Below are 13,379 nucleotides of genomic sequence, written 5' to 3' on the forward strand. Positions count from 1 at the left end.
TGCACAGCAGGAAGGTAACCTAAGTGGTTTGGCTTGTTGTGGGATTTTGGCATGACTTTATAAAACCTCAGCAACATGATTTTGAAGAATTCTAAAAGTTATCCAAAGTATTTAGGAAATGTTACTTAGTTTAAATAATCGAATCAGATATGTTACATATTACTTTTTAGGGCATGTATTTAGTAATGTGTAGTGGAATATGTTTAAAAGTACTAGTACTAGTATATTAGTCTATATATATATATTTACTACCATACATACTCTGCCTTATGGAATGAACTTGCTTGTCCATGCCTATTTTAAATATTCAGATATTAGAGACAATGCATGTGTTTGGGGAGTACTCATTTTAGGGCGGATAAATGAGCCTTGGATTATACTGCACGACTTGTGTGAGAGTTTGCAATCACACATTTCTTTTACTTTAATTCATCAAGAAATATCTCAGATATGGGATTTTTTGTTCACCGTGGAGGTGTGCAAGAAAAACAAAGTTTTCTTCACAATTCACTGTAACATGCAATGAGTAATTGATAAACAAATTATTATTTGTACATAAATTATTCATTTAATGTAAATTATACTTATCTGTGTACCATTTTTTGCAAATATTTGAGTTTCTCTTGAGGCCATTTCAATATTCATGTACCTTTTCAGTTACATTTTTGTTGTCTATTTTATCCCACTGCCTAAGTTGCAAAAAAATATTTTAAAATGTAAAATTATATCCTGTGAACAGGTCTCTGTAGTTGGGTCCAGGAGGCGAGTTATGATTTGAACTGGACTCTCAGTCGTGGATTTCAAGTGGGTGAACCATGGGATGGACCTGGATATGATCATACTGTTGGGAACAATGAAGGTATTGACTTTTATATTATTTTTACTTAGTACTTACCTCATTTTTATACTTTTTTTGTTGTCGTTGTTTGTGTACTTGTATGTTTGCACCGGGGGTCTTAGAAAGTGCTTTTAGAAAATATCTAATGGTTTGAGGAGCAGAACTGTCTTGTAAGTAATAAAAACAGACAAACTTTGATGTGGCAGCCCTCTCTGCGTTTTCTTTGTCCACCAAGGTTTTTTCTTACTGTTGAATGGATCTGGATCAAAGGATGGGGAGAGAGCAGGCATCTCTGTTCCTGTCATTGAGCTCACATCACATATCTGTGTTGGATTTTGGTACTACATGCTGGGGCCTTCAGTATCTACCCTGGACCTGCTGGTTGAGACCGTAAGCATCAACCATCTAGTAATACTTCAAACCTTCTGTTGTAGACTTGCAGTGAGTTTAAATGACTTGCTTTGTTCTAGAAATCCTCTGAAGTGTTAGTCTGGACTCGCCAAGGGACCCAGGATCCAGAGTGGATTAATGCACAAGTAACCATCAGCATGGACGATATACAACAGGTCAAATGACTCAACCACATGTTCATGTTTGCATTAAAGCCACACCAATGCTAGGAGCTGATATTTTTTTAAGAATCAGATAAAAAATATATCAGACGTACAATGTATTGCACATATTTTATTGTTTAAGAGTAAACTTGTTCTCACACTCTTTCATGGTCAAACAATGGCAGCAACGTATTTATTGATATCAGAGGTCTGGACTCGAGTCACACTCAGGTCCTGAATTTGATGACTTTCAGTTTGACTTGACAAAAGCACAAAAGACTTGAGACTTAACTTGGACTTTAACACCAATGACTTGTGACTGTACTTGGACTTTAACCTTTTGACTTGAAAATAAATTAAAAAGTATTTTATTTTAAAAAAAGAGTGATACAAATCAGTTAATTTCAGCTTTATTTCCTGAATCAGCTGATTTTTAATACTTAAATTCCAGTAAGTTGACACTGAATTCCTCAAATACACTTTGTTTGAACCAGTCGGACAGCATTCAGTGGAGTTGCAGGAGACAACCATGTAGACCTAACATTACACTGCAGAGCTCCAAAAATTGTGCATAAGATAGTTTCGTCAGTAAGATATGAAGACTACACAGCAGTTAAAAAAAAATAAATTGCAGTATGCAAAACATGTGGGTCGAAAATGACAGATGGAGATGCAACAACTTCCAAAAAACTTATTTTAACAATAAATACAAGTTTACAAAACGTTCATGTTTATTTGTAAATTTAATATACTACTGTTTATTAAATGGCATCACATTTGTTGAAGAGCAAGTTATGACTTATTTAGGACACGCAACTCAAAGTTAAGGACTTGGGCCTTGACTCGGGACTTGAGAATAACTTGTGACTTGCAAAACAATGACTTGGTCCTACTGCTTATTGATATGATAGCAATATACTGTATATTCAATAGCTTAAGATACACCAATATATGGGTAGGGCTCAAATCTGTACATGCATTTCATATATTTCATATTATTAGTTAGGATTTATTAGATTAATTAACACAAAATACAGAAGCAGTTTTACAGAAACACAAATATGCACACACACCAGCCTTTTTAAATCACTCCAAACATTGTCATTGTCCTTTTTTCGTCCTCCGTCCACAGTTGATGTTCATGGGCCACAGAAACACCAACAGTCAAGGATTCATTGCCATCGATGACATAACAGTGAAGGAGGGCGTCTGCAGTGATCCGAGTATGTAAACATGTTCACAGGGAGTCAAAACAAACTACAGATTATTACAGCTTTCCCTCTTTTTACACCATTGCAGATGTGTGTGGGTTTGATTCCAGCAGCTGTGACTTTGAGAACAGTGTCAATCATAAGGGTCGCTGGGGTCGCAAAAGAGGCTCAAAGGAGCAGGTGGATCACACCTGCGGAACTGAAAATGGTGAGTAGAGATTACGAGGTTAAAAGAGCAGAGCAATCGGGATCTTACCACAACTTCAAAGTTGTCAAGTGAATCAATTTTAAGTCATAAGTTAAACCTAGCTTCATGTTTTTGAGCAAATAGTTCCCAACCTGGGAATTGTGATCTCACAATATGGCAGGTTGGGTGTCAGTATAACTCTGAGAGGTTTCAAGAAAAGACAAGGGGAAGCTACTTCTGCTGTCCAAAATACTGGACTGTTTAACCCTATCAGGTGTCTTAAAATAATGATAATGAGACAGTCTGGGACTAGAGCATCTTTGGCTGATCTACTTGTTATGGAGCCTCTGCTTTAAAATATGCAGTGTACTGTAAGCTAAAACCTATGAAACAACAGTTTAAGGATTAAATGATCTTCAGTCATGTTGCAGCTCCAATTATGGCAATGTTTTTCTGTCACATCCACCATTTTCACCATCAGGTAAAACAATAAATTTGTTCATAACTCTGGTTTATAATCAAACACGACACAAAACTAATAACATTCCAATAAGCTCCAGCTGTTCTTTGCTTTCAGTGAATTTTAACAAGTGTTAGCGTGCTGGAAGTGGATTTATAATTGTGTGTCAGCTCTACGCTGAGTCTACGGATGATCACATGTACCTCTACTTTTTTTCTGTCAAGGGCTTCAAAGCTAAATTGATTCAAAACACACATTAAACATGGCTTAAAAGCGACAGTATCAAAGAGAAGTATACAAATCGGTTTTGTTATAACTTGCCAGGTTAACAGACAAAACACTTGTCTTTTGCTTGACTCATTTACCTCACAAATACAGCATGCCACAGTTGTTGGAATAAGCCTATGGCAGTTTACACTGAAGCCAGGAACAACAGCAATATTTAGCAAAAGTAATGTTACAAAATTTGGCTTCATTATAACTCACAAGGTTCACTGACAAAACAATTGCCTTACACAAGACACGTTTTCCCCACATATACAACATGCTCACGTTATTAGCATACGCCTATGACATTTTGCATTGCATAAATTAGCCAAGTGGCTAGCAGATATTAATGTTGTCTGACATCACATATTTAAATCTGTTTTCAAAGGCTCGATAAAAGTTTTACAAATACAAAACCTTAGTGAGCCAAAAATTCATTGCTATAGGGGATTTTTTTTTGCAGTATTGCGAATGGCCACCGAGAAAAATAGGAAGCAAGGCTGACCAGCGCTCCGAGAGGCCTGGTTTTTACAGTTTCTTTGTCATTAATTGATTCATAGTACATGTGCTATAGTTTTTGAATGACTATTGGGATGAGTGGGCAAACATGCTAGTATCATGAAGCACAATCTGCACTGAGAAGATTTAGCAAAAAAACATCAGTTTTGGTGTAAGTGGATGTTTGGTTTTAAGCAGCTCTTATTAACTCTGTTTGCTGTAGGTTTCTACATGACTGTGATGACATCGAACTCTACAGAGACTGAAGTAGCTCAGCTGCTCACACCTGAGATCAACTCAGCAGAGATGTGTGTGCGCTTCTGGTGAGGCCAGCGCTTCCTTCACACACACATACACACACTGTTGTCTGATGAAGATTTTTATGTTTACCTGCTGTATTTGTTCAGGTACTGGATACCTGCAGGGCCTTCAAACATCCTTACCGTGCATGTGCAGCGGAGCGCTGAGATGAGTGATGCACTTTGGGAGCGATCTGGAGCGCCGTCTTCAGGCTGGGAGGTGGCAGAGGTCACTGTGTCCTCCCCTGCAAAATTCAAAGTAAGCCTTTTTTTTCACAATGATCTCTGACCTCAAACTCTCTGCCATTCAAACTGTCTCTTTCGCTGTAAGACACTAAACTGTATTTTATTTTTCATTCACTTCTGTGAGTCTGCTTCCTAAAACTGTTCCTGCCCCTCACCAGGTGGTATTTCAGGCAGTCCACGTCCCGGGCAATGACTCTACAGTGATGTTGGACGACATATCTGTGAGGGACGGGTCCTGCAGTCCTCCAGGCAGCTGTGACTTTGAGTCTGGACAGTGCACCTGGATCAGCATCCCAAAAAAAGATGGACATGAATGGATGCTGGCTAGTGGGCGCTTTCAGGGTCCACCAACAGACCACAGCACACAGACCCAAGAGGGTACAACTTTTATTATTTTACATAAATATAATATTTCTTTTCATTGCTTTGTCAATGATTTACAGATCAATGTTGAGTGGAAAATCCTGGTAAAGAGTCTGGGTTAACCCTTTGGAGCCTGGAGCTAACATCACTTATCTTGTGTTGTCTTCAGATGCCTTTCACATGCATTTAAACCTCTGAAACCTGAACAAAGTTTCAGCTGGTTTCAGTCTGTAATCCACAGCACATAACGCATCCTAATTTCCCCAGATTTTACACACTGCTCCTCTAATAACTGTGGACGACACAAAACGATGATATGAGAGATTTTGATCTTCTCATTTTTGTCTTTGATAGCATTTGAAAATGTGACAGCTCTCAGGAAATCAGCAATTATGAAGTTAGCTGCCGAATAAGCTCAACAACCAGAACCAGTGTTGCAATCTATGATTAATATGAGCTGCTGCAGCTGCTGTTCAACTGACACACTCTGTCACTTATTAACTTCTCTTTTTATCCCTGACTTCTGTCCTGATTTTACCTCATCCCTGCCCCTCAAACAATTTCCTTATGTTTATTCCACACAAGAAACTTTAAAAACCAAGAAGGCTTATCTTTCTTTAACCCTTTGAAATCTGGAACAGTATAAGTTTCCTTGTGCTGCGTCTGCATGCATTTAGACCTTTGAAACATGATAATATTGTATCCACACATATATATATATATATATATATATATATATATATATATATATATATATATATTATTTTGTATCTTGTTTATTTTATTTGATCTTTTTACCTGTTGTTTTTTTAATTTGTTTATTTATTTTTTTTTCATTTTTCTTTCCTTTTTCAGCTAAATTTCAGGTAATTTTCTTGTAGCCCATGTTTTTGGAAAAAAACAAGCGAATTTGCTTTCAGAGGGTTACGTGATGTTGATCCTCCGTCACTTAGAGTTAAAATTGTTTAAAAAGCCCAAATTAGCAGCACTGAGAAGCAGTCACAGTTGGTAGTTTGTTTAAAAAGTGTCCCTCAAGAGACACGCGTGCATCACATGACTAACCAATGACAATGTCAAGTGTTGCAGAGGTTTGCAAATCAAGGTCTATTTTTGTACTATTCTTTTTTATATTTGTATTCTTATTTTTGCATTCAGGTTGGTTCTTGTTGAGCTCATCATTTCACCAAAACCGCAGCAGCGTAGTGCAGGTGTTGTCAGAGTGGATCCAACCAAGAAACACCACCTCCTGTCTCACCTTATGGTACCATATGGACAGCAGGTCAGCAAGGGAAAATTACAAAACACCACCCCTTTTAACACCACACAGGATGTGACAACACAGAGGATGCACTTTATCCTGTTTATCCTGTTTAGTTTCCTCACTGACTTCCTCCACAAGTGTGCACAAATGTCATACATGAATCACCTGCCTCCGCTTTGTGCAAGAACATTCTGTGGCAGAGTTCACTCTGTTTGCAAATCTGTGTTGAATGAAAAGACCAAAGAAAAACCCAACAGCCTCAAATAGGAAGCAGGTCGAATATATAAAGTCAAAGTAGCTCAAATGGAACAGTTATAAGTCAATAACTTAGATTATATTACTTAAAAAAGAGATACTAAAGAAACATTTTCTGGCATAGTTTACTTAAGCTGTTTTCATATTTCACACAATAACATGAGATTTGTCTGTCAGCGACTCGGGGACGCTGACGGTGTACGTGCATCCATCAGAGGAGGTTCTGATGATCAGCAGCACCAACAGCACACACGGCTGGACCAGATTCTCTCAGTCTGTAGAGACCAGTAAACCTTTCCAGGTAATCCAAAATAGGCTTCGTGGTAATACTACTACTACTACTAATGCTACCACTGCTACTACTGCTACTGCTACTACTAATGCTACTACTGCTACTACTGCTACTGCTACTTCTAATGCTACTACTGCTACTGTTGCTATTGCTACTACTACTACTACTACTACTACTACTACTGTTACTACTACAACTACTACTACTACTACTACTACTACTACTACTACTACTACTACTGTTACTACTACAACTACTACTACTGCTGCTGCTGCTGCTGCTGCTACTAATACTAATAATAATAATAATAATAAAGAATAATAATTGGAAAAATAGATGTTGTATCAATGATATTTACTGATTCTCTCACTGACCTCACGCTCAGCTGCTGATCGAAGCGGAGACCAACAACAGAGGATACATTGCCGTTGATGACATCACTGTCACACCAGGCCTTTGTCAAGGTACTGATATTGTTTTTTAATTCTATAGTTTAGTGCTGATGTAAAGTGGTGCAGGACCTACAATGTGGACTGGAGTTTTTTGTACTTTAGGTTCCCTCATCGGGAAGTCATTGGGTTTTTTGAATGAATATTTGTTAGACACATAAAATAAGTCAAATGCAGTATGACGCAAATACCAGGATGTTCTACTGCATCCGCTCAGATTTTGTATTTCGAAAGAACAGCTGCAGTACCTACTGAGAGTGCAATTTGAAAAAATAACAATATGTTTAACAATATTTGCATAAAAAATAAATAACACAGTTTCCTTTTCTTGTAGTAAATGAAACAAGTTTGGAATTTGTGGGTTGTTCTTTTGAAAATGAAACTTGTGGCTGGGAGGACATCAGCAATGGCCAGTCTCAGTGGACGAGAGGAAAGAATGCTACTGGGAACACTGGACCCTCTGTGGATAACACAGTGGGCACTGAACTGGGTAAGACACACACTAACTAAGGTTGTCTGCATCTGGATCTGCAAATAACAGTCATAAAAGTTATTATCAATTACTGATGCTCCACCAGGATTAAATCAGAACAAAAACAAACAATCTATGTACGGTGAACAAGTTTGGGCTTTTATCCAAAGATTAAACAAATCCCCCTTTAGAACTGAAACCCTCAAAATAGGTAAGCAGCGAGAAAGCAGTGCACTTTTTCACCTTTAACCATTTTTAAGTATCATAATGAGAAGTTTGTTAAAATGGTAAAATAAGCTGAATATGCTAATATGCTGAATAAGCTGAATATGTTTCCCCTTTTACATGATGTATGGCAACAATGTGTTCGCCACAGTTTCTACATCCCCATCTTTTTTGTGCTGGCTTACATGCCTCAATTTTAATGCTTATTCTATGAAATTTACACTTCTGTGATTTATTTCTGAATAATGTTTTTAATTTACCTGTCATCAAATCTAAAAATATAATGCACATTTTTTATTTAGCAGGCAAAATTTTATTTATAAAGCACATTTCATTTCGGGGGGGGAGCGAAATGTGCTGCACCAAGTGCGAGGTTGAAGTTGCAGGCGCAAATCAAAGCCAGCAACCAATCATACAAGAGAATCAAATCCGTTAAAACGAACTATAAAACCTCATAATTAAGATAAGGAATAAACTAATGAAATACAGACATGAGTCAAAAGTGCTAAAAAATGTATTCAAATCAAATAAAAATAATAATAATACCAAAAGTAGACCATTAAAAGAGAGTAATACATATGAATTAAGATAAATAAAAGAACTAAAAACAGAATGAAACAATAATAATAGACCATAAAAGATGATAAGACACAAGTAAAACAAACAAAATAAAATAAAATAATAGATAAACCAAAATAGTCGAACCAGGAGAAACTTACAATTATTGTAAGACTTAAGCAGGATAAGTTCACAAGCCGTTGGGCATCTTGGACTGAACATATATCCACATTTAAATCAGACTTGATTTACGAAGATTTAATTATAACTTCACTTCCTCTAAGTTTACATTGAGCTGCTCAAGTGATAGATATTCGTAGTTTATTTGTGATTTTATGATGAAAGTATATTGTATATTGTGCTGTATATTGTACACCACTTTTAATTCCAACTAAAAAATGTTATAATATACATAAACCAGACTACTGGAATGCATGAATGAAAAAGGTTCGTCTTCAATTTAACTTTAAAAGACGATACTGTTGGAGAACTCCTAACGTCATCAGGTAACATTTTCCAGCAGCTTGGAGCATCAAAGCTAAAGGCACTTTCACCCAGTTTTGGTGAGACCCACCACATGTCCCCATACTGCCTAAACCTCTTCACCGGGTATCAAAAAAGGGAGAAATCCAAATTCATGGTGCCTCCCTGGGAAAAACCCCAAATAATTAGCCATCAAGCAAAAGAGAAACAGCATAAAACCGTTCACTTGAAAATTAAGAAAGTTTATGCTGTTTTAGCTGCAAAACTGTAAAAAAAAATCCTCCATTCAGTCTTCCAGTCGTCCTAAACCTCGTACCACCACACTTTTTGTCAGTTTGGTAGATCTTGCATTGCTAAGAATAAAGGATAGTGCTTTGGGTTCTCCAAATGATTCTCAATATTGGGTTCTTCCAGGTTGGTACATGGCTGTGGAGCTTAGCCGCGGTGATCAAATGAGCCCTGCTGCTCTGCAAAGTCCCACAATGAAACAGGCCAGTGCCACCTGCACCGTGCACTTCTACTACAACATGTATGGAGAGGGTGAGTTTTTCTTTATTCAGTGTAAATGTACTGCCACTAAAAACACATGTTCATGCTCTCTTGTATGTGAGTTTGCACGCAGTCTTTAAATCTGTGCATTGCTGCAGACATAGAGGAGCTGACTGTGCTTCTAAAGGAGGGCTCCAGGACCACTGCACTGTGGTGGTTATCTGGTAACCAAGGAGATTCATGGCGTCATGGTGAGGTTACAGTTGGTCGAACCCCTCAGGACTTCACCATCCTGTTTGAAGCCTCCAGGGCCTTCAACAGTCCTGGACACGTTGCCATTGACGACATAGATTTCACCAACTGCTCCCTGCCTGGTAAACTCGACCTGCTCGACCTGCTCGACCTGTAGCACTCACTTTATGTCACTTGGCTCCTTTTTGCAAGATGATTTTCAGTGATGAAGGATTTTTTTTTTTGTTGTTTCCCTTTCAGAGTCTCAGCCCTCATGTCCAGAGAATATGTTCAAGTGCAACAACAGTGTGTGTGTGGAGAGAAACCAAGTGTGTGACTTCAGTGATGACTGCGGGGACCAGACTGATGAGATCGACTGTGGTGAGATGTCACAAATGTCAAAGGGTTAAATATGTCGCAATATATAGATACACTGATACAGTGTATCTATATACAGAAAGTCATGCAGTTGCAGCCTTTGTGCTTCCTATTGTCCTGAACATTGTTTCATAATTTCTGTTAAAAGGTTTAATAGTTCAGTAATTTTTTATATTGAATTGGAGCAATGTATATTCAAATTTAAAAGCATGGATAATGAAAAGTTTAACAGTTTTTTTTTTTAGTATCATTCCTGATTTGCTTGATTTCCTGTAAAATGTAATAGTATGTGATCTGACATAGGTATATATATTTTTAAAGTTTTTATTTTAGTTTCAGCAAGTTACATAATTAGAATCATAACTTTGGTGATTTGAAAAAAAAAATCTTAGCTGTATCCACATGGTTTATAGAAAATTTAACAAAAATAAAATTAAATTTAAGTAAATTGAATAATGATAAACAACAGCAATTATAATAATATGTTTAAAAAAAATTGAAACATTGATTGTAATGGTTCAAGTGAAATGGAGGTACAATTTTTTAGTTTCTTTTTATACGGCATGCTAAACGAGATGGGATGAGTTTGGAAGACAGTTATATGTCTTATTCAGAGGTGTTTTTCCAGCAAATAGGACAACTACTGGTTTCAGCCTCTCAAATTTGAGAATTTGCTGCTTTTCTTAGTATCACATTTGTATAAAAAATCATTTGGTTTTGGAGTTTTGGTCAGACATTCAGGTAGCAAGACTTTGAAAACATCAGTGTGGGTCACCGTGAGATGGGCTTTTTCACTGTTTGGTGAGACATGCATATTCACAGTTTGATGTTTTTGTGTAGCAGTTCATAATTTGTCTACCTCTTGTTTTCTTTTAACCAAAAACAATGTAGAAACACATGCTGAGCGGTGCAGCTTTGAACAAGGCCTGTGTTCCTGGGCAAGAAGTGATGTGGACACAACTGGAGCTGAGTGGACGCGTCACAGAGGACAGGAAGCTTGGCCCGGACTCAGGCCTCCCAGAGATCACACCAAAAACTCTGCTGCGGGTATCACCTTCTATGAGCTGCTCGGTTATTGACATAATCCTCAAGGGCTTTGACTCTGAACAGTTTGCTACATGGTTAACCTTTTGAAACCTACAAAAATTGGTTTGATTTCTTTAAAAGAGAAAACATCGGAAAAGGGCAAAGACCAACTTGGCAAAAAAATGTCCCACAAAGTAAAGAAATATAAGTAAAAGGTGACAAGAGAATGATCCATTCATTTGCTGGACTAAAAGGTAAAGAAAATATATAAAAAAAATAAATAAATAAAACAATGTCCAGAAAACTACATTTATAATTATTATAATTTTATATTTAATTGTGTTGCAGAAAAAATAAGACATACTTTACTTAATTTTTTCAGGTATTTTTGTAGATTTTGTTTTTGTTTTTTACTTTTCTTTTTCCACCTTATTTTCAGGTAATTTTCTAAAGGTTTTTTTTGTTTTTTTATTGATTTATGCTGATTTTTGGGCCATGGCTTATTAAGGAGCTCATTGCCTTCTCATCATATTTTTGGAAGAAATCAAACCAATTGGCACAGGTTTGGATGGGTTAATGCACTTTAATTTCCTCTGTAATTAGTAATACTATACTTTTACTTTACCATTTTCAATTTCATTACACAGGTCACTTTATTATCCCTGAGACTGAAGTGACTGAAAAGGGTCAGACGACAGAGATTCTCTCCAAAACATTACTACCCAGCTCCAACTGCACTGTGAGTGTACGCAGGTGCATGTTGCATATGACGCCGCTGCATTAGAGCTGCGATGACTCTTATTGTTTCCATGTAGGTGAGATTCTTCTTCCTCAGCCTGAATGATGCTGCAGGCAGACTGACAGCCCGGTCCAGGACGCTTCAGTCTGGTAGTGATGACGCTGTGATATGGCTCAGGGGAAACTCACAGAGTTACAGCTGGCAGAGAGCAGAAGCCACGTTCTCCTCCTCAGAAAACAGCAAGGTCAGTGATGACACAGACAGTAAAATTTCAACCTTTAAAACCTGAGAAAATTGTTTTGATTTGTTTAAAATTGGCAAAAAATGTCCTGCAAATTGGAAAAATTATTCAAAGAAAATTGCCTGAAAAAAAGAAAAAGTGGAAAATTACATTTTAAATTATTAAAATTACATTACATTATAATTATTATTAACTTATTCTAACTATATATATAAATTATTCGAACTATATTCGAAAATTGATATCTAATACTTTTATTTATAGTTATTATTTGTCTTTTATGTTGGAACTTTTTAAGGTCATTTACTCTTCTTTTTACTTTTATTTTGTGTGTTAATTTTCAGGTTTTTTTGCAACTTTTTACTAATATCTTGATAACATTTGGGTCATACTGTATCCTGTTGATTTTCTCATGACTCCAAATCAATACTAATCTTGCTCCATGTCTGCTCTATGTGTAAATAAGCAACTGTTTGCTTACAAGTGCCCCCAGCTGGCCAGAATGATAAAATAATGCAAGTTTGAATAAATTAATATCAATGGCATTGATACTTATAGAATGTAGTTTAGGCGACCTTAGTGGCCGTATTTTGAGATCCTCGGGCTGAGGTCAGAGGTCAGGGGCCTGGGGCCTGGCTGACAACTAAAGGGGGCAGAGTGTTTGCAGTCAGGGCCCTGTGGCTATGAAATGATCCGTCTGGGGAAATGGGTCAGTGATGTCCTTTAAGGGCCGGGACATGAGCGGCTGTGGCTTAGAGGTAGAGCAGGTCACCCTTTAATTAGAAGGTTGGTGGTTTGATTCCTGCCTCTTCCAGCCAACATGTCGAAGTGTCCTTGGGCAAGACACTGAACCCCACATTTCTCTCGATGGCCGTTTCATCTGTGTGTGTGTGTGTGTGTGTGTGTGTGTGTGTGTGTGTGTGCCCTGACTAATAAACAATAGACAACAACACAACTCTGTATTATAAATATGGCCTTGACTTTAATTTAAGAATTTATTTTGTGTTTGACCGCTGATGAAGACAGAAGTTGGTCAACAAGGTTAGAATGTATTTTTTTAAGATTATCTCCAAGATTATCTAATTATGTCCTCTCAGATTGTCTTCAGATATGAGCGAGGTGATGGTCTCAGAGGGCTGGTTGCACTGGATGACATCTCCTTCTCAAGAGAGTGTGTATTTGACCCTGAGAACAGCAAACTACCCGACACATCATCTACCGCCGCCCCACCGACTTCCTCTAACACATCTCCAGCCACACCCTCAACCTCAACTGCACCGCCCCACCCCTGTCAGGTAAACTACTGGCCATAACAAGCTCATGGCTGCAAAGACAATTCTGTGAAACATAAAGTAAT

At 37.4% G+C, this 13,379-nt stretch overlaps 1 protein-coding gene and 1 long non-coding RNA gene across 2 annotated transcripts in view; one reads left to right on the plus strand and one right to left on the minus strand.

Annotated features, from left to right (window-relative positions):
- LOC121951945 (MAM and LDL-receptor class A domain-containing protein 1) overlaps positions 1–13,379 on the plus strand; it is a 34,996-nt gene that overhangs the window by 8,520 nt on the left and 13,097 nt on the right. Inside the window, exons 12-30 of the mRNA XM_042498445.2 lie at positions 740–859; positions 1,074–1,228; positions 1,309–1,404; positions 2,525–2,615; positions 2,692–2,811; positions 4,239–4,338; positions 4,423–4,573; positions 4,719–4,938; positions 6,079–6,202; positions 6,617–6,740; positions 7,117–7,195; positions 7,515–7,670; positions 9,333–9,458; positions 9,566–9,781; positions 9,900–10,019; positions 10,908–11,063; positions 11,690–11,781; positions 11,858–12,025; positions 13,120–13,317. Coding sequence (XP_042354379.2) covers positions 740–859; positions 1,074–1,228; positions 1,309–1,404; positions 2,525–2,615; positions 2,692–2,811; positions 4,239–4,338; positions 4,423–4,573; positions 4,719–4,938; positions 6,079–6,202; positions 6,617–6,740; positions 7,117–7,195; positions 7,515–7,670; positions 9,333–9,458; positions 9,566–9,781; positions 9,900–10,019; positions 10,908–11,063; positions 11,690–11,781; positions 11,858–12,025; positions 13,120–13,317 — 2,612 coding nt within the window. The remainder of the gene's footprint in view (positions 1–739; positions 860–1,073; positions 1,229–1,308; positions 1,405–2,524; positions 2,616–2,691; positions 2,812–4,238; positions 4,339–4,422; positions 4,574–4,718; positions 4,939–6,078; positions 6,203–6,616; positions 6,741–7,116; positions 7,196–7,514; positions 7,671–9,332; positions 9,459–9,565; positions 9,782–9,899; positions 10,020–10,907; positions 11,064–11,689; positions 11,782–11,857; positions 12,026–13,119; positions 13,318–13,379) is intronic.
- LOC148188119 (uncharacterized) lies at positions 2,619–4,836 on the minus strand. The gene is made up of 3 exons (XR_015778194.1): positions 4,716–4,836; positions 4,406–4,559; positions 2,619–2,802 (listed from the first exon to the last, which is right to left on the minus strand). It is a non-coding gene; the product is annotated as an uncharacterized LOC148188119 (long non-coding RNA).

Source organism: Plectropomus leopardus, chromosome 12 (genome assembly GCF_026936395.1).
Source record: "Plectropomus leopardus strain MGB_pleo_1.0 chromosome 12, ASM2693639v1, whole genome shotgun sequence".
NCBI lineage: Eukaryota > Metazoa > Chordata > Actinopteri > Perciformes > Serranidae > Plectropomus > Plectropomus leopardus.